Source organism: Polyodon spathula, chromosome 11, assembly GCF_017654505.1.
Source record: "Polyodon spathula isolate WHYD16114869_AA chromosome 11, ASM1765450v1, whole genome shotgun sequence".
Taxonomy (NCBI): Eukaryota; Metazoa; Chordata; class Actinopteri; order Acipenseriformes; family Polyodontidae; genus Polyodon; species Polyodon spathula.
Window position 1 is genome coordinate 8,124,555 of NC_054544.1, and position 20,114 is coordinate 8,144,668.

The 20,114-nt window shown below is 39.8% G+C and overlaps 1 protein-coding gene across 1 annotated transcript in view; it reads left to right on the forward strand.

Annotated features, from left to right (window-relative positions):
- Positions 1–11,198, forward strand: part of LOC121323011 (glycosyltransferase-like domain-containing protein 1) — a 37,638-nt gene extending 26,440 nt beyond the window's left edge. The window contains exons 6-7 of the mRNA XM_041263723.1: positions 9,819–9,889; positions 11,173–11,198. Of these exons, the coding sequence (XP_041119657.1) occupies positions 9,819–9,889; positions 11,173–11,198 (97 nt within the window). The remainder of the gene's footprint in view (positions 1–9,818; positions 9,890–11,172) is intronic.
- Positions 11,199–20,114: the final 8,916 nt, after the last annotated feature.

The following is a 20,114-nucleotide window of genomic DNA, read 5'->3' on the forward strand; positions in this document are numbered from 1 at the left end:
ATGTGTCCAAATCATGTGATGTTTATCTCCATCTCAGATGTATTTGTGGAGTACAGTGGAATGTATAATATTGCAATACATTGCCTACCTTTAGATCATACTGCTAGATAGATGTTTGAGCCCATCTCAAACAAAGCTACAGAATGTATGGAAGGGGCTAGAAGGAGAATTTCAAACCATGATCTAATACCTCCCATTGTATCTGTTCACCTACTTGCATTAGCTTCTAGCTGCAGTGTCTCTTTTATAAAAAAATAAATAAATCAGGTTCAAATTGTGTGCTGTCTTGCAAAAAATATAAAGAAACAGTAAAATCGTAATAAAGTAATATCAATTTTCACGTACTCTAATGTGCCTTAGTCATGCTAGAAATATGGTGGCCTTGTTTTGGAAATGGGGCATAAACTTAAATCTGGTACAAGCAGGATAGCACCTTTTAATAAACCAATCATTCGTTTTTAAGGCTGCTATAGTCCACCTAGGAAAGCAAAGGCTGTGTAAAAAGGGGATAATGAAATAAGTTAGAACATGCTGGCAATGTTCTGATGTCACCAGCATCTTGGGCATATTTCAAGCAGTGAAAATCATTGTGGTGGGAAGGTTGGCAGATTTGCATATCTCCATCCAAATAGTTTTTTTTTATTTATTTTTTATTTAAACTCTTAAATCAAAAAAAAAAAAAAAAATAATAATAATAATAATAATAATAATAATAATAATAATAATAATAATAATAATAATAATAATACCCAGAGCTAAAAAAAAAAGCATGTATTCATGGATCTGCTTAAATATATCATTTCATAGGAATCTCTTAGCATGCCACGATAATAATAACATAACACATAAGTTTCAACTACTTTTAATTTCATCTGCTAAGTACAACAGCATGAGCATTTCTAAAAAAAAACCAAACCTTAAAGCAGCAATGTTTCAACCACTTGATTTTATTTACTCTCTCCTGGAATCACTTACAATTGTAGCTTTCATTTTTTTAATAATGAGGCATTTTTCCACTGTACGTCTCACAAAAGGTGCTGTCAATAATTAGCAGTCCACTCATATTGCTTCGCTTTCTCAAGTGGTGCCTCATCCTCATTACAGTAAAATTTTACTGATTCATTATTGCTGAATAATGTGACTGGAAACCCTTGCAGGCCCTGAAGAAAAAGTAATTCAGCCAAGCAAAATTATCAGCTAATTATATTTAGAATCAAAAGCCCAATAACTATTTGCACACAAATTATGGGACTTGAAGTAAATAGACCTCAATATTAAGCTTCATAGATTTAGTAGACAATTAATTAATTGGAATAGAGAGGTCATTGTCTAGCCATTTTGACATCAGATCAATTAGAACTCCATTTAGAATGTATTGGATAATGCAGACTGTATTTTATTTGTGAGATTAAAGATAAGAAAAGCTTTATCATAAAGGCTTCTGTTCCTGCGTAAGACCAAACCATGTACCAAGTTAATTTTGACTGTATGCTTTAAAATTAAAATATAATATCCTCTGTACATATTTTTTTTTTTTGCCATAAGGGAACAGGCCAAAAGTCTAATGAACCACAAAGATTACAACCACTGAATTCAAATCAAGTCTTATAATACAAGAAAGTATCCCCCTGTGGTGCCATAATTGGGTTGTAATTCATTGCCTCTGTATAGTTAGAAATTCTTTAAAATGTGTTATTATGACATTTTGACAGAGGCGGAATGATTCTCGGTGATAAATCTCCCTCCCGACCTGTAAGGCCGCTGTGTAAAGGGAACAGAGTGTCCTGGACAGGATGGCTAGACAATTCATTCTCAGTGTTAGGCGGAAGTCGGCAAACTAGAAAGGGGGTGGAGCTATGGTACACTCAATCATCGACCCGGAAGGGAAATGATGTGGCAGCTCGGATTGGAGGAGCAGTTGCAGTCGTTAACCAAGGGGACGTGATTGACGGTATATAAGGGGACGTAGCAAGTTGATATTTTCCTTTTTTTATGGTTAATTCTGAATCGGAAGGAGAACTGTATTGTTATCGTAAATGTTTTGTTTGTTTTGTCATGTCTGAAATATACTTGTTTGTTGTTATTAGATGGCTAACATGATCCTGAGCTGTCGCTAAACCTGGACAACACTGCACTTGTGTCACAATTAACTGTATTTGCACCACGAGCACTACAGCACTCAATGAGGACTTGTGATTGTGTTTGTGTTATTTGTGGGTGTTTAAATAATGGACTGTTATTTCACCACCACATTGTTGTTTGCCCTTGTCTTGAGCACTGAATCACCCATACACCTGCACACTGCAAACTACTTTACCACAGACATATAAAACTGGATAAATACGTAACGTGATTGATTTTCAAAATTTAATGAATTAGCCAGTGTGCATTCCAGTTTTGTATAAAAAAGGAGAGTCTGTTTTATATAGTTCTGGATTACAATTTAATGTATCCCAATTATATTGCTGGCACACTATCTGTGTGATAGAGTGTAACAAAGTGCCCGCCCCTGTGTATATTATCTGTTATGTGTTGCGTGTGGTGTGTTTAAATGTTGGTGTATAGACATTGGTACACGGGATATAAACGGGTCTGTGTAACACGAATGTTTAAAAATGTATATGTGTATTTAGGCACGAGGATTGCACAGCACTTCACGTGCAAGTAAAATGTAGTAATATGTGAGCACGGGGAATTGCACTTTATTAATTCACGTGCTGGGATTCAAGTGAATAATTAATTGGTAATTGAATCCCAGCACAATAGTATATATAGATGCACGTTGTCACATACTGGTGGTTGGGTGTTCGGTGAGCGGAGAACGGGATTGGAGACGGAGGAAATAAGTAAAGTAGTAATAATAATAATAACAACAAAGTATCTGCTCACCGTGTTTGTCAGTGTCTGTCCGTGCACCGTTGTGTTAAGTTTAGTCTGTTTTCATTTGTCTATTTATTTTGGCGTAGAGTGCCGTGTCCTGTGTTTTTCGTGTTTGTGTAAACCTTTTATTTTGTATTAAACCGGCGCCAACAGGCGTCTTCATCACTTCATTTCATCCGTCCTGTGTTTTGTGTATTTCATTACCTTTCCTGGTTCTGACGCCGCCCACTTCGGCCGTCTCTGTGACACGTGGTGTCCTGCGTGGGATAACAGCGCCTCCAAGCGTCAGACCAGGAGAGGTGTTTTGTCAAAAAAAAAAAAAAAAATAATAACAAAAAAAAACCACAGCAACAACAAATAAAATAAAATAAACATGGAAGGCTGGGACTGGAGAGATGGCTGCCAGGACCTGGAGGAGTTCCTCGGTGGTCTGGAGGACCAGGGCTGGTGCCTTGCCTGTGGGGAGTTTGGGCACCCGGTGGTGTGCTGCCCCTACCAGGAAGGAGAGGAGGAACTGCCGCAGGAGAGGAAGGTGAGGAGGTGGCAGAGAAGGGGAAAGGGGAAGAGGAAGGCAGAGGTCCCACCGCTGTCTCCACAGCCGCACCAGTCTCCTGCAAGGGAGGAAGAGCCGCACCAGTCCCCTGCAAGTGAGGGAGAGCCGCACCAGTCCCCTGTAACAAGGGGAGACTACACACCGCTCCCACCTCCACCACCAGGAGACTACACGCCGCTCCTACCTCCACCGGCAGGAGCAGAGCAGCAGGAGCTGCCTCTGCCTCCGCCACCTCCACCGGCAGGCGCAGAGCAGCAGGAGCTGCCTCTGCCTCCGCCACCTCCACCGGCAGGGGGAGAGCAGCAGGAGCTGCCTCTGCCTCCGCCACCTCCACCGGCAGGAGCAGAGCAGCAGGAGCTGCCTCTGCCTCCGCCACCTCCACCGGCAGGCGCAGAGCAGCAGGAGCTGCCTCTGCCTCCGCCACCTCCACCGGCAGGGGCAGAGCAGCAGGAGCTGCCTCTGCCTCCGCCACCTCCACCGGCAGGGGGAGAGCAGCAGGAGCTGCCTCTGCCTCCGCCACCTCCACCGGCAGGAGCAGAGCAGCAGGAGCTGCCTCTGCCTCCGCCACCTCCACCAGCAGAGGGTGAATGCCTGTTGGGTCCCTGTCCACCAGCAGAGGGTGAATGCCTGCTGGGTCCCTGTCCACCAGCAGAGGGTGAATGCCTGCTGGTATCACTTCCCCCACCAGCAGAGGGTGAATGCCTGCTGGTATCACTTCCCCCACCAGCAGAGGGTGAATGCCTGCTGGTATCACTTCCCCCACCAGCAGAGGGTGAATGCCTGCTGGGTCCCTGTCCACCAGCAGAGGGTGAATGCCTGCTGGTATCACTTCCCCCACCAGCAGAGGGTGAATGCCTGCTGGCATCACTTCCCCCACCAGCAGAGGGTGAATGCCTGCTGGTATCACTTCCCCCACCATCACGAGGAGAGGAGCTGGAGCTTCCTCTGCCTCCACCTCCATCAGGGGGAGAGGAGCAGGAGCTGCCTCTCCCTGCACCACAAGGGCCAGGACTAGATGCTGGCGGTCCTCAGCAGCCCTTGCATAGGCTGCTGAGGGAAGCACGGGGAAGAACCTCCCGGCTGCAGTGGCCGAAAAGAGGGCCAACACCCGCACCCCAGCTTGTCCTGACTGCCAGCCTCGCTTCGCCCAAGGATGCCAGCCTCGCTTCGCCCAAGGATGCCAGCCTCGCTTCGCCCAAGGATGCCAGCCTCGCTTCGCCCAAGGATGCCAGCCTCGCTTCGCCCAAGGATGCCAGCCTCGCTTCGCCCAAGGATGCCAGCCTCGCTTCGCCCAAGGATGCCTCTGCATCGCCTGGGGTTGCCCGCCGCTCTGCATCGCCTGGGGTTGCCCGCCGCTCTGCATCGCCTGGGGTTGCCCGCCGCTCTGCATCGCCTGGGGTTGCCCGCCGCTCTGCATCGCCTGGGGTTGCCCGCCGCTCTGCATCGCCTGGGGTTGCCCGCCGCTCTGCATCGCCTGGGGTTGCCCGCCGCTCCGCATCACAGCCGGAAGTACTGTGGCCGGAACCCCACGAAGGGGAGCTGCCGGCCACGAAGAAGGGGGAGGAGGTCTGGAGACCACCAACCCCAGCAGCAGTTTCGCTGCCGGAGGAGGGGGAGGAGGTCTGGAGACCGCCAACCCCAGCAGCAGTTTCGCTGCCGGAGGAGGGGGAGGAGGTCTGGAGACCGCCAACCCCAGCAGCAGTTTCGCTGCCGGAGGAGGGGGAGGAGGTCTGGAGACCGCCAACCCCAGCAGCAGTTTCGCTGCCGGAGGAGGGGGAGGAGGTCTGGAGACCGCCAACCCCAGCAGCAGTTTCTCCGCCGGAGATCGTGGGGGAGGTCCGGAGACCTGCTCCCTCTGCAGTTTCTTCCCTGCAGGAAGAACGGTGGTTGAAGCCCCACCAAGGGGAGCTGCCGGCGCCGAAGGAGGGGGAAGGTCAGGAGACCACACCCCAAGCAGCCTTTCCGCTGCTAGGACTACCCTGGCAGGAGAATGCTACCCTGCTGACAGCATTACGACCTGTGGGCCCCTGGAAGCCTCTGGTCCTGGCCAAGGACTTTGGGCGGGACTTTTGGGCTTTTAAGGGGGGAGGTGGCCATTGAGGCCATGTGTGCTTTGCACAGGAGGGGGTATATGTAACAAAGTGCCCGCCCCTGTGTATATTATCTGTTATGTGTTGCGTGTGGTGTGTTTAAATGTTGGTGTATAGACATTGGTACACGGGATATAAACGGGTCTGTGTAACACGAATGTTTAAAAATGTATATTTGTATTTAGGCACGAGGATTGCACAGCACTTCACGTGCAAGTAAAATGTAGTAATATGTGAGCACGGGGAATTGCACTTTATTAATTCACGTGCTGGGATTCAAGTGAATAATTAATTGGTAATTGAATCCCAGCACAATAGTATATATAGATGCACGTTGGCACATACTGGTGGTTGGGTGTTCGGTGAGCGGAGAACGGGATTGGAGACGGAGGAAATAAGTAAAGTAGTAATAATAATAATAACAACAAAGTATCTGCTCACCGTGTTTGTCAGTGTCTGTCCGTGCACCGTTGTGTTAAGTTTAGTCTGTTTTCGTTTGTCTATTTATTTTGGCGTAGAGTGCCGTGTCCTGTGTTTTTCGTGTTTGTGTAAACCTTTTATTTTGTATTAAACCGGCGCCAACAGGCGTCTTCATCACTTCATTTCATCCGTCCTGTGTTTTGTGTATTTCATTACCTTTCCTGGTTCTGACGCCGCCCACTTCGGCCGTCTCTGTGACATAGAGATTCATTTTATATTAACTTTTTGGTTTTTTTCCTTCATTTTTATAAGGATATTACATCAATATATCCCATGACGGCTACATCAATGACAGTGCAGGCTCACAAAAAATGCCAACAAACACTGGCATTATTACCCATATATATATATATATATATATATATATATATATAAATATCTTGCTTGAGTAAGTATTCAACCCCCACACATTAATATTTGGTAGAGCCACCTTTCGCTGCAATAACAGCTTTAAGTCTTTTGGGGTAATTATGTACCAGCTATGCACACAGTGTCGGAGTGATTTTGACCCATTTTCTTGGCAGATTTGCTCCAGGTTGTTCCGGTTGGTTGGACGACGCTTGTGGACCGCAATTTTCAAATAGTGCCACAGATTCTCAATGGGATTGAGATCAAGACTTTAACTAGGCCACTGTAGGATATTCACCTTTTTGTTCTTGAGCCACTCCAATGTTGCTTTGGCCTTGTGCTTGGGATCATTGTCCTGCTGAAAGGTGAATTTCTTCCCAAGCTTCAGCTTTTTAATAGACTGAAGCAGATTCTCTTGCAGTATTTTGCTGTATTTTGCTCCATCCATTCTTCCTTCAATTGTAACAAGATGCCCAGTCCCTGCTGATGAGAAGCATCCCCACAGCATGATGCTGCCACCATCATACTTCACTGTAAGGATGGTGTTTCTTGAGGCATGGGCAGTGTTAGGTTTGTGCCATAAAAAGCGCTTTGAGTTTTGGTCAAAAGCTCTGTCTTGGTCTCATCTGACCACAAAACCTTTTCCCACATCGCAGCTGGGTCACTCTCATGCTTTCTGGCAAACTCCAGATGTGCTTTCAGATGGTACTTTTTGAGTAACAGCTTCTTTTCTGCCACCCTCCTATACAGGCCAGTGTTATGCAGAGCTCTTGATATGGTTGACTGATGCACCATTACTCCACTCCCAGCCACTGAACTCTGTAGCTCCTTCAAAGTGATTGTTAGCCTCTCTGTGGCTTCTCTCACAAGTCTCCTTCTTTTGAGCGCTGAGTATTGAGGGATGGCCTTTTCTTGGCAGTGCCTGGGTGGTGTGATGCAGCTTCCACTTCCTGATTATTGATCCAACTGTGCTCACTGGGATATCCAAACACTTGGATATTATTTTGTACCCTTTCCCTAATCTATGCATTTGTATTACTTTATCTCTAACTTCTGTAGAATGCTTCCTTCAAATTCACAGCCTTACCAGTGATCCCAACACTGGGGTTTATTGTCCAGAAAAATGTGACAGCAATTTTAATGGTTCACAGGTGGAGGCCAATGGTAAGGTAATTGTGTCCTCGTTAGGGCAATTTCTTTCATCGGTGCAAACTGGGAGCTTCCACAGCACAGGGATTGAATACTTATGCAATAATTGATTCTGATTTTCAGTGTTTAAAAATAAAATATGAAACAGAACGAAATTTCAATGTACCATTTGTAATTCGCTAATATGAGAGAATTGGTCAGGGGTCTGAATACTTTTGCAAGGCACTGTATATATATATATATATATATATATATATATATATATATATATATATATATATATATATATATATATACTGTGTATATTATTTATTATTATATTATTATTATTATTATTATTATTATTATTATTATTATTATTATTTAAATAATATAATAATAATATTTAATAATTATTAATGCTATACAGTAGTATGTCATCATTAACCTTGTTTGGCCTGGGAACAACCACCGGGGTCAATTGGTACGGACAAAACCTATTAAGTTGACTTTAATATATATATATATATATATATATATAGATATATATATATATAGATATAATATATATATATATATAAAATCCGTAATGTGTCTACAATATTCTAATAATTTAACAAGTTGTGTTTTAGTAATATACAAAATTTCAGAATAGCACATTCAAAAAGGTTAGTCTGAATGTCTTAATAGAATGTGTGTCAAAACTGAGGAGACTACCAAAAGAAATGGCATTTTAAATCACAAAATAACTCAAGGCTTAATAAAACATAAGGTAGCATAGCTAATTTGATATATGTGACAGAAGTGGAGGAACTTAAATGGTGAAATCAATGTATTACAAAATGCGATGAATAAAAACATGTTTTTGTTTGAGATTATCTGAACCACTTTTATTATTTATTTATTTATTTATTTATTTATTAATCTTTTTCATAATTTGGGAAAGAAAAGATTACCCAAATAAAAATTTGGCATATATTTTATTTTTAATGTATAGAATTCATATGAAGCCATTAAAGAAAAAAAAAAAATAGTAATAATTTTATAAAAAAAATGAATAACCATTTGTATCTTGCCCATAATATGTACTTGTAGTTTTAGGTTTCAGAACAGATCATAAAACTAAGAAATGCACTACTGTTGTAGTATAGTGTCAGGCATAAAAAAATAACTTTTCAGTTTCCATAAACTGTAAACATACCACTCAAGCAAAGAGAAAGTGCTAAATAACCTTAGCAGTCAACATTTGTAGATCTGTGCTGTATTTATAAATATATTAATGCAGTCTGCATCTACACTTTAATACCAGTATGTGTAAGTGGCAGGGCAGGGCTGGGCCCTGCCTGCAAATATGGTTTTGTGGTGTTTTAGTGGTGGTTGGCAGGTATGGGGTTAATTTCCTATCCCTGCCAAAATACATGTGAGAATGTGGCTGGAGCTGATTGAATAATTGATTATTAGGCTCCAGCCACATGGTATATAAAAGGGAGAAAATGCTTTGTTTGGAGAAGGGAGTTGATGAGTGCTAGTTTGGTACTTGGTGTATGTTTGCTTTTGGTAGATACATTTCAGTGAAGGCTCTGCCCAGCCTGAACAGTTTTGTTTTGTGTTTAAACCTTTTGTTTTAGTAGTGTTCTGTTTTGTTAAACCTTTTTATTTTGTGTTTATTAAAAATTTGCTCTTAAACTGCAGTTTCCTTGTCTGAGTCTCTTTTACCACCTGGGCGCGCAATGCTACCCTGTCAGTGTACAAAATATATTAGTATTTTATTGCGTTATCAGTTAGTGAATACCATACTAATCTGTAATATGAATTAATATCGATTCAGTATTTTGAATGTGACTTGTTAAAAACACTATGCATGTCATTTAGTTCAGGAAATTAACGTTGTTTTTGGAGTAAATTAGATTTCTTATGTCATGCTGGGGAGTCTACAACCAAGTTCTACAGGAGATAGATAAGCATTTTCCCTAAAAATAACTGTTACTAGAGAGCAGATTTTTGTCTTTAAATTACAGAAAGAGGTCTACATTACTTTGCTGCTAAATGATATTCACCCACGACATCGAAAATACATATCAGAAATTATTTGTGTGTTTGTGGTGTTATTTTTAATGCAACAACTTTAATGTTACATTAACTATTTGTATGGTGACAAGTATTAGTTTTAAATTAAGAAAATCACAAGGATATAAACTAGTTTATTGACTGCAATCTCAAACTGATAAACATCATTTTTTTTCCCTAGTCAGGAGTTTAAAGGTGTTGAGTGAGAAACAAAATGCTTTAAATAAGGGATTTTTAAAGCTACAGCTTGTTAGTAATTGTTTGTATTGCAGGTTAGAAGCTATTCATTGTGGGTGCTATCCACTCTGCCCAAACATTTTGTTTTATCCTGAAATATTTGATGGTAAGTAACTTGTATTTTACCTTAAAACACTACAGACCTTGGTTTAGCACTACTCTTGGACTGGGTTGTGTTGTCTGTGTGCATAACCAGCTGTATTTTCTATTTCAATAAAAGTAAACGTTTTCAAAAATTGCAATCAGTTTTGATGGTGCCAGACGTAACGCTTGGAATTTAGACCAAAAAATTTAAATTTTTGTCTCGTCTGACCACAAAACCTTTTTCCACATGTCTGCAGTATCATCATGTTTTTTTTCACAAATTCCATATGTTCTGTAAGATGAGGCTTTTTGAGTAATGGCTTCTTTCTCACCAACCATCAATACAGGCCAGCTTTGTGTAGGGATCGGCTTATTGTTGATGTGTGAACACTGACTCCCATCTCAGACACAGAACTTTGCAGATCTCTCACGGTCATTGTTTGCTTTAGAGTGATATCTGGAACCAGTTTCTGATGCATCTTTCACTTCTTAATGATAGACTTTACTGTGCTGAGAGGGACAATCAGCATCTTTTAAATTTTCTTGTACTCTTCTCCTGCTCTGTGCCGCTCTACCACTTTATCCCTGACTTGTTTCGAAAGCTCCTTGGTCTTCATGGTTGCTTTGTCTTTATATACCTGAGGTAAATTATCTACAAGTTAAACCACTTTGAATACACACAGGCCGAAACCGTTTCACAAATTTTGTGACCTTTCAAACAAATCATTTGCACCTGAGCTAATTTAGGGCTGTACTAGCAAAGGGTTTGAATCTGTTTTTCTAGGGCTGTACTAGCAAAGGGTTTGAATCTGTTTTTCTAGGGCTGTACTAGCAAAGGGTTTGACTCTGTTTTTCTCTGCAAATCTTCCTTATTTATAGTCTATATGCATTTTATTACTTTATCAATGTGGAGTAGTTTGTGTAAATACTACGTGTAAAGTCTAATTTGAAAGCGTTGTGGAGTACGTTCAGGTGCCAACAAAATGTGAAAACTTTGCAGGGGGGCAAATACTTCTGCAAACCATTATATATAATGTGTGTGTGTGTGCTTGTCACAAAATGTGTGCATCTAATTAAGTATTTAATACAAACCCATTAATCTACCCAAAGTTAAATGTGTATACTGTAACTGTGCAGAACTATGTTACATTAAAAATCCTTTTGAGCTGGGTAACTTAGAAAAATTTTGCTTAAATAATGTACAACATGAGACGGCACAGAGCAATATGCATTTTTAATTGACTAATATCTAGGTTGTGCTTTGAGGTTTTTGTTTCATTAAAAATGTATCTGTTTTTCCTGCAGCTGAATATCTGTACTCTACACCTTAACAACCGTTTAGAGGCTCCAGAATTTCTGCAAGAGACCAGACCTTGTAAGGAAACATCATGCCAAGGTAGATAATGCACAAACAAAACAAACAATACTGATTCCTCGTTTTTACAAACATAAAAGCAAATTTGTCAGTGTTTGATTTGTTTGAAGGTAAAAGCAAGACGATATATTGGTCTAATTTTATTATTTGTATTATTTTGACAAATTAGGTTTTGTTGAAGATATGAAGTTAAATTCACGTTGAAAACTGAACATTTGCTATTAATGTATTCTTTGATATATATTATTTGAATCCAAGAGACAATGTATGCATTTCTGAGTTAAAGCAGAAGGTAACAGGAATGCTAAACATTTACCCAGCAGCTACCCTTTCCTTATACCATGTGTATACACTAGTATTACAATTATATTATCAAATTACAGTGCAGGCACCATTGTGAAGAAAGTGTAATGCAATATTTAAGAGAATGTGGTTGCATTGTACTGCATGTATAGTTTGAGATTAGAGATTGAAGCACTGGCTGTGGGGAAGCCTAAAGATACTCAAACCCCATCTTGATCCACTAGCAATAGCAGCAGGAAATAGTGCCCCAGTTTTGAAATAGTATACTGAGATGCAGATCTATTGAGTGAAAGGAATGAAAAGAAGTGCAGCAGTATACTCTACCGATCAGGTATTTCATCATTTTTGTAAAAATATGTATGTATTAAATGTACAGTACCATGAAAAAGTATTTGCCCCTTGTCTGATTTTCTGCATTTGCATATTTTTGACACTGAATGTTCAGCCAAATCAGATCTTCAACCAAAATCTAATATTAGATAAAAGGGACCCTGAGTGAACAAATAACACTCAATTTTGCTACTTGTTTCATTTATTTATTAAAGAAAGTTATGCAACACCCATTGCCCCCATGTGAAAAAGTAATTGCCCCCTTAGACTCAATAACTGATTACACCACCTTTAGCAGCAATAACTGCAACCAAACACTTCCTGTAGTTATTGATCAGTCTCTCATAGTGCTGTGGAGGAATTGTGGCCCACTCCTTCATGCAGAACTGCTTCAACTCAGTGACATTTGTGGGTTTTTGAGCATAAACTACTCGTTTCAGGTCCTGCCACAACATTTCATGGGGTTTAGGTCTGAACTTTGACTAGGCCATTCCAAAACTTTAAATTTCTTTTTCTTCAACCATTCTGATGTAGACTTGCTTGTGTGTTTTGGATCATTGTCTTGCTGCATGACCCAGCTGCGCTTCAGCTTCAGCTCACGGACGGATGGCCTGACATTCTCCTGTGGAATTCTCTGATACAGAGCAGAATTCACGGTTCCTTCAATGATGGCAAGTCGTCATGAGGCTACCACCACCGTGCTTGGCTGTTGGTATGAGGTTCTTTTTGAGGACGGGGCCCAGATTGGCCAAAAAGTTCCACTTTTGACTCATCTGTCCATAGAACATTGTTCCAGAACTCTTGAGATCATCCTGGTGCTTTTTGGCAAACCTGAGACCAGCAATCATGTTCTTCTTAGTGAGCAGTGGTTTCTACCTTGCTACTCTGCCATGAATCCCATTTTTGCCCAGTGTCTTTCTGATGGTGGAGTCATGAACACTGACCTTAGCTGAGGCAAGAGGCCTGCAGATCCCTGGATGTTGTTCTAGGGTTATTTGTGACTTCCTAGATGATTTTACGCCTTGCTCTTGGAGAGATTTTGGCAGGATGGCCACTCCTGGGGAGATTCACTGCTGTCCCAAACTTTCTCCATTTGGACAATATGGCTCTATGACTGTGGTTTTGTGGAGCCCCAGAGCCTTAGAAATGGCTTTGTAACCCTTTCCAGACTGACAGGCATCAACAACTGTTTTCCAGAGGTCTTCAGGAATATCTTTTGATCGTGGCATGATGTGCCTCTAGAACCTGTTTGCTGAGAACTTCACTTTGATGGTAAGGGCCAAAGTTAGTCAGATTTATATTGGGCAGGTTCTGGCCCAAATCAGGCCTGATTGTTAACCAAAGTACTCAAACAACTGACCCTAATTATCCCTTTAATTAGGTTGAGTTAACTAGGAGGGGAAATAACTTAATATAACTTAATATTTTATATTCAATATTTAAAATAAAATATTTAATATTTTTATATTAATGTTCTAATTCCATTATGTTAATTCAGGAAACAGTTAAACTTGTTAAATTCGAAGAAACAAAAACCCAATTTAACACTGATTATCTGTCACTGTCTATTAACTAAACAGTGGTTTATACTGGTTTCAAATGCTGACATTACAGCTCTTTGGTCAAACAATATTACAATGTGACTGGTTTCAATACATTTTAAGGGTTATAGATTTAGCCTTCAAAGAAACATATTGACTGAGCCATAGCTTTACCCTTACTTAAATCTCATCTAAGTAATTAATATTTTAAAACAGCTGTCATTTTTAAAAATAAAAACAAAACAAACAAACAAAAAAAAATACATAATCAACCATTACAAAATTAACAAAACATTCTTTTAAGAGTATTCAGGAGACAAAATAAATGCTCCCAAGTGGCGCTTCCAGTAAAGGCACTCCTCGTGGAGTGCAGGATGCGCCCTATAGCCTGCACGTCGCCGGTTCGATTCCAGGTTATTTTAGTGCCAACCATGGATTGGAGCTCTCAGAGGGCAGCGCACAATTGGCCGAGTGCCGCCCGGGGGGTGGGGGCTTAGGTCGGCAGGGTGTCCTCGGCTCACCGCACACCAGTGACCCTTGTAGTCTGGCCAAGTGCCTGCGGGCATGCCTGTAAGCTGCCCAGAGCTGCGTTGTCCGCCGACGCTGCAGCTCTGGGTGGTTGCATGGTGAGTCCGCAGTGTGGAAAGAAGCGGTCGGCTAACGGCACACGCTTCGGAGGACAACGTGCGTTCATCTTCATAGCTCCCGAGTCATTGTGGGCATGGTATTGGTGAGCTGAGCCTAAAAATTATTGGTTATGCCAAATTGGGAGAAAATAATAAAGTAATTGGTGAATGCTAAATTTAAAAATAAATAAATAGACACATTATTCTTGTAAATGTTGGGGAGGGGTTCCACAGTTTGATTTAAATGAAGTACACATAACTAGCTGAAGATGAATTAGAACACCTCTAGATTTGTCTTTTGAATGTCACTCACAGTACCCGACTGGTTTGTTTGAAGGCAATATAAACATCACTTGGTGGCATGAATAACATCACTGGGTGGTGGTAGCAATTTCACGTCACATCTGACAGAAACACACAACAATTGGGAGATTAGGATCTATAAAATACAGGGATACTAGTGTGTAGATTGTGGCATTAAGGCTGAGGTGAACTGGATCTGCTGGTGTTTACATCATTGAAATAGAGCCCAGTATGAAGATAATATTGATTGTACATCACTTTATCTCATTTGAATTAATGAGCCAGTTTCATTTTCTTTGAAACTAATTAAACTAAATACAAACTTATTTCAAGTAAAATATTAATAAAATAAATATGCAAATAGTGTTGTTCTTCCAATGATTATGAACTTTTATTTATTTGTTTTTATTTATTTATTTATTTGTTGTTGTTTAAATCATCTTGGTGACTAGGGGGTGATGTTTATATTCAAAGCAATTTATAATGAAAACAGACTTTTTCTCATAGAATTTGAAAATAAGTATCTAATATTTATCAGTTTTGTAGGATATGAAGGAAAACCATCAAGGAAGTTGGTGAACAGTAATGAGAATACAGTTCCCAAATGTGTTTGTAGAGTATTCCCTATCACTTCAGTGAATGCACACGCAGAGCATTATTCGTTGTACATTATATACACTATTTTGAGGTCATGGTTGGGTTTCAATGTTTAGGGCATGTTTTTTAAAATACTTCGAAGCAGTCTGATGTTGATAATTCACAAAAGCAAGACTGAGCATAGTGCCTTTATTGCTAAACTGTAGTTTCATGGTGTCATTGTCTCAAGGCCTGCAAGTAACTACAGTAATGCTACGGGCACAACTCTGCTTAGTCTGTCATGGCATATTTACAGTTGTAGTCGAAAGCTTAAATACTTCAATAGAAATGTGTAATTTTTAGACATTTCTCGAAAACAAAGAATTTTAGGAAAAATCTGTTGTAGCAAAAGTTTTGCTTTTGTGGATGTGGAAAAAGTTACAAGAAATAGATTTCTACAATTATTTTTTGCAAACCTCCAAAAATGCTAATTCAGAATGATTCATACCCTTTGATGATATGATAGTATTGTCTACCAGGTGCTAGAAATGTCAATGTGATATGGACTGTAGATGAACATTCATAGAGAGTATGAAAGGGTTAGGCATTTAGATGATTGCTGCCATTACCAATATGTCATTAAAGAGCTATCTGAAGACCTTAGGCAGAAAATCATGTATTGCCATAAAGCTGGAGGAGGATACAAGAAGATTTCCAAGCATTTGAATATTCCAATTTCAAATGTTATTTCTACTATCAACGCTCCCTTGGTCTGAAAGAAACAAGGTTCTTTCACCAAGAACAAGTAGAAGAATTGTGAGGAAGGTTAATACGAATCCGAGATTGACTGCCAAAGATATTCAAAGTGAACTGGCTGCAAGTGGGACTGGGGTTTCCATTTCAATCATAGGTCGAGTATTGCATGGTGAATGTTTCAATGGTCACAGGCCAAGGAGAAAGCCACTCTTAGGAAAATGTCAATCGCTTAGTTTGCAAAACGGCATTTGAATTATGGACATGAGTTCTGGTCAAAAGTTTTGCGGAGTAATTAAACAAAAATGGAGCTATTTGGTCACACTGATAGTCGGTACATTTGGAGAAAGTCTGGAGAGGCATACAAAGAAAAGAACACCATACCTACTGTCAAGCATGGAGGTGGTAATATCCTTCTATGGGGCTGTTTTTCCACTAATAGTGCAGGAAATTTAGTTCCATTACATGGTAAAATGGATTCCATTGCATACCAAAAATATTGGCCAATCATTTGAAACCTTCCGCTACAAAACTTGTTTTAAAGTGCAACTGGACATTCCAACACAACAACGATCCAAAGCACACATCAAAATCTACTTCTAAATAAAGAAGAAGAAAATCAAGGTTCTGGAATGGCCTAGTCAAAGTCCCAATCTAAATCCAATTGACAATCTTTGTTATGAGTTGAAGAAGGCTGTGCACAAGATAAGTCCTTGGAATTTGAATGAACTGGAACTTTTTTTTACTAAAAAAGATTTTTCTTATAATTATTTTTATATGGTTTAATTCCCCTTAGTCTTTTTTGCTCAACAATACATATTAGAAATCAATAACTGTCATTCCATATCTTCAGGGGCTATCAAAGTTGTGTTTGTGTCTTGGTTTTTTTTTCCTTTTTGTATTATTAGTGAACAAATAAACATAATTCTTGCCTTAAGTTTTGCCTTGACACTAAGCTTGGTATGTTCATCCACTTCCAGCTGTTTGTACTGTTTATTCAACCCAAGTTTCTGTGCTTGCATGCCAGCTACTTTAATAAAGCAAATCCCATGTTTCATTGACGGACTACAATGCAGCATCAAACTACTATAAACAATTTGAGAATATAGAAAAACACACATGCAAGAAATTAAGGCAGTGTTCAAAGAAGATGTATTTTAGTTTATCAGTGTGTACGTGATGCATACACTGATAACCTTTTACAAAGCTAAAGATTTTAGAAGCAAATATTCATGGTGGCTATCCTAAAAAGTGAATCTAACCATGCAAGAAAATGGACAAAAGAAACATCAACCAATGTTGCTATGTAGTTCATTTGAAGGTGTATCCAGATGACCTGCCTGGAATTGTGTCCTGCACACCTTGGGAGATAATTTGGTCATTGCTTTTAAAAATTGATACAACAGAACAAGGTTCCAGACAGTAATCTTGTTCAACCATATGGTTTTACTTATGTTTTCTTAATGTATTCTTGCACTATGTATTATTTAGATACATCTATTTTGTATTCCTCTGTGGTATTCCAGCGCATTGTCCAGTATGATTTTAGAATAGTTTTTTGGGCACCAGACACAACCTAACAGAACAATGCAAGCAGCAGAAGTCACTTTCACTTACTTTACCATTTTTTAAATATATTTCAGAGACAAAGTACAACCAACAGATGGTCACAGTTATGAAAATGAGTTGATTTCAGCCTTAATTAAATATGTAAATATGTTTTCAATTTTTAAAAAAATTCTAATACTGATATCTTAAGAATAAGAGTAAGAATCTTCTAAATAATTTATGGAATAGAATAATTGTACAAATGTGTTTTGCTATTGAAAGTTTCCTGAATTTCTTTTGTAGGTTGACGGGGATCAATTTTGTTGGGCTGCTCTGTGTAGGAAATTCAAGTCTCTCCTTGCAGCAGAAGCCAGGAAAGATTTATGACAGATGGGGCTAAGTCACAAACTTGCAGCCTAAGGCAGAATCTGCAGAACTTTCCAGAGTGTGCCCATATTTACCTGATCAGAGAGGGAGGGGGAAGAAAATGTGCAGAGGAAGCTGAGCCTGGCTGCTTGTCATAGCTGACACAGAGCCATCTGCCACAAACCTGTGGCGGCTTCAGATCTCCATTCCCTGCCACCACCCCAACCCAAATTAAATACACATTCATAGAGACGTTATGATGGTTACACATGTCCCCAGCTTCACATGCAGGAGACTTTGTTAAAAAAAAAATGTGGTCTGTTGTATAACCACACTCATGTATCCCATATGTGGTGCCACATTGAATTTCCGGTCGAATCTGTTTTTATCCTTTGTACTGGATGACATGGTGCCGGAATTCTTTCTTTCTCCGACATGATGGCAGCCAAGCTACAGCTTCAAACGCTTGCACTTGGCTGCATTTCTACCTAGGTTGCCAGGTTATCATCGCGTCCTCAGAGGGCCACGGGGGCTGAAAGGAGGATAAGAGTGCTTCTGGACTAATTGGGCAGCCATCCATGAATTGTTTTTCAGGCGAGAGGGCTGCTTTAGTGCTTGCCTTCTTTGCAAATTAATGACTCTAGCACAGGGGGTTTTAAGTGAAGGTATTAATAAGGGGTCTGGCAGGTATTCCCATGATTCACAGTGTTCCATTTGCATTTAATTAATCTTAAAGAAAGCTGCAAGATAAACAGCTGTAATTCAGACAAGCATTGGGAATATGCGACATGGTGCCACCTATCTGATGAAATGGAAGCCAATATACTTTTTTTTTTTTTTTTTTTTTTTTTCTTCAAGCTGTTTTGAACACTATCACCCCAGCAGGTCAGTAATGACTCATAGTGCATTTGAACATTTTGAATATTCTGATTTTTGAGACATGGTTTAATTTTCTGTTATATATTATAGGTTAATTACCTGTTTATTATGTTGGTGTAATTTGGATGTTTCCAGCAGGTAAGTCAATTTAAACACTTAACTAGTGATCAGTTCCAGAACAAAACAATATCACATTTTACATGGTTTCTGCTTTGAATTTATACAAGTATAATTAAAAGTAAGATTTTTTTTTTTGTGCAGAGTTTTTATTTATTTATTTTTATAGCAGTTTATGAACACAAATGATAGCTTGTTAGATTGTGGTCTGAAGAATATTTGGGGCCACAAGCTATGACAGATAAGGAAACAGTTTTATCTTGCTTCCTATTATTTTTCATATGTGTATGCTCAAGGATAAAGGGTAACAATGGCAATGCTAATTCAAAACAATATACATAAAGCCTGGTTAGATTACATCTGTAAATGCAACTTACTGCTTTGCTTTTTTTATTAATTATTTTTTAGTTACTTCCCTATTGACTGAGTTCACCACAGTATTATGTTCTATAGAAGCGATTTTATCAGCGATGTACTAGCCTACAAAAGGAAGACAAGGCATCTTTAAAGTGAATGTACTTTATCCATCAGCAGATGCTGCCTGAACCTCTGAATTTTAAATCTAATTAAAGAACAAAGGTGTGTTGTTGTGGCTATCAAATCAGTGTCCAGTATTTCAGCTACACCTTTCAGCCCCTGCTTTGCAGATTAATTAACACATGCTCCTTCAGAAAGGAAAGTCGAGACCTTGCATTCTCTGATACCTCACAGCTGTGTCACAGAGAACAGATTTCGAAAAAGAAACACAGGCAGGCAGCAGTATCGTTAGAGGCACAGTGTTCTTCTAAGCCTGTACTCTCCTCATACGTGTCTCATTTTTGTCGCTTGCAGCTATGTTCTCTGGCTTTCAGATCCAGTTGGCTTTTTTTTTATGCACTGGAACATTAATGGTATGACACCAGGCCAGGAAAATATAAGCAATAATACAGCAAGTGAAAAAATAATCTTGGCTAGATAAGACATCATGAATTGTTTCAGTTTAAGTCATTTTAAACTTTAAAATAAAATAAAACTTTTATAATTTTTATGTGTAATGATGTTTGTTAGGGGGAAGAATGTGCTTAACCATGGTATTAATAGACTTTGCTGAGGTTGCGTGGGCCCCTGGGTGCATCACAAAACTGTCCTCCTACACGATTGAGCACGCAGCTGTAATTTAGCCCCAGGCACACCTACTCACAGTCACTATCTAATGCATTTTACATTTGCGCAGATGAAAAAGAGGGAAAAAGAGGAGGACTTTGCTCTTTGTTCCCTTTGTACCCTACGTCAGCTGACACATGGAAACTGTAGTGTAGGGTTTTGTTTGACTCTAATCTGTAATTAGGAATTCTGTGTACAGGGGTCCTGCATTGTGACCGCCTTTCAAGTTGACAAATATTACTAAGGGATCATGCTAGTTGAACGCTGAAACTACAATAATTATGTTACTAAGGTACTATTTGGAGTAATTTGAATGATACATAGCCAAGGTTTTAACCCTTTTATTATCCCTTTGAGCTTTTGTCATGGTATAGGCGGGTGGAAGCA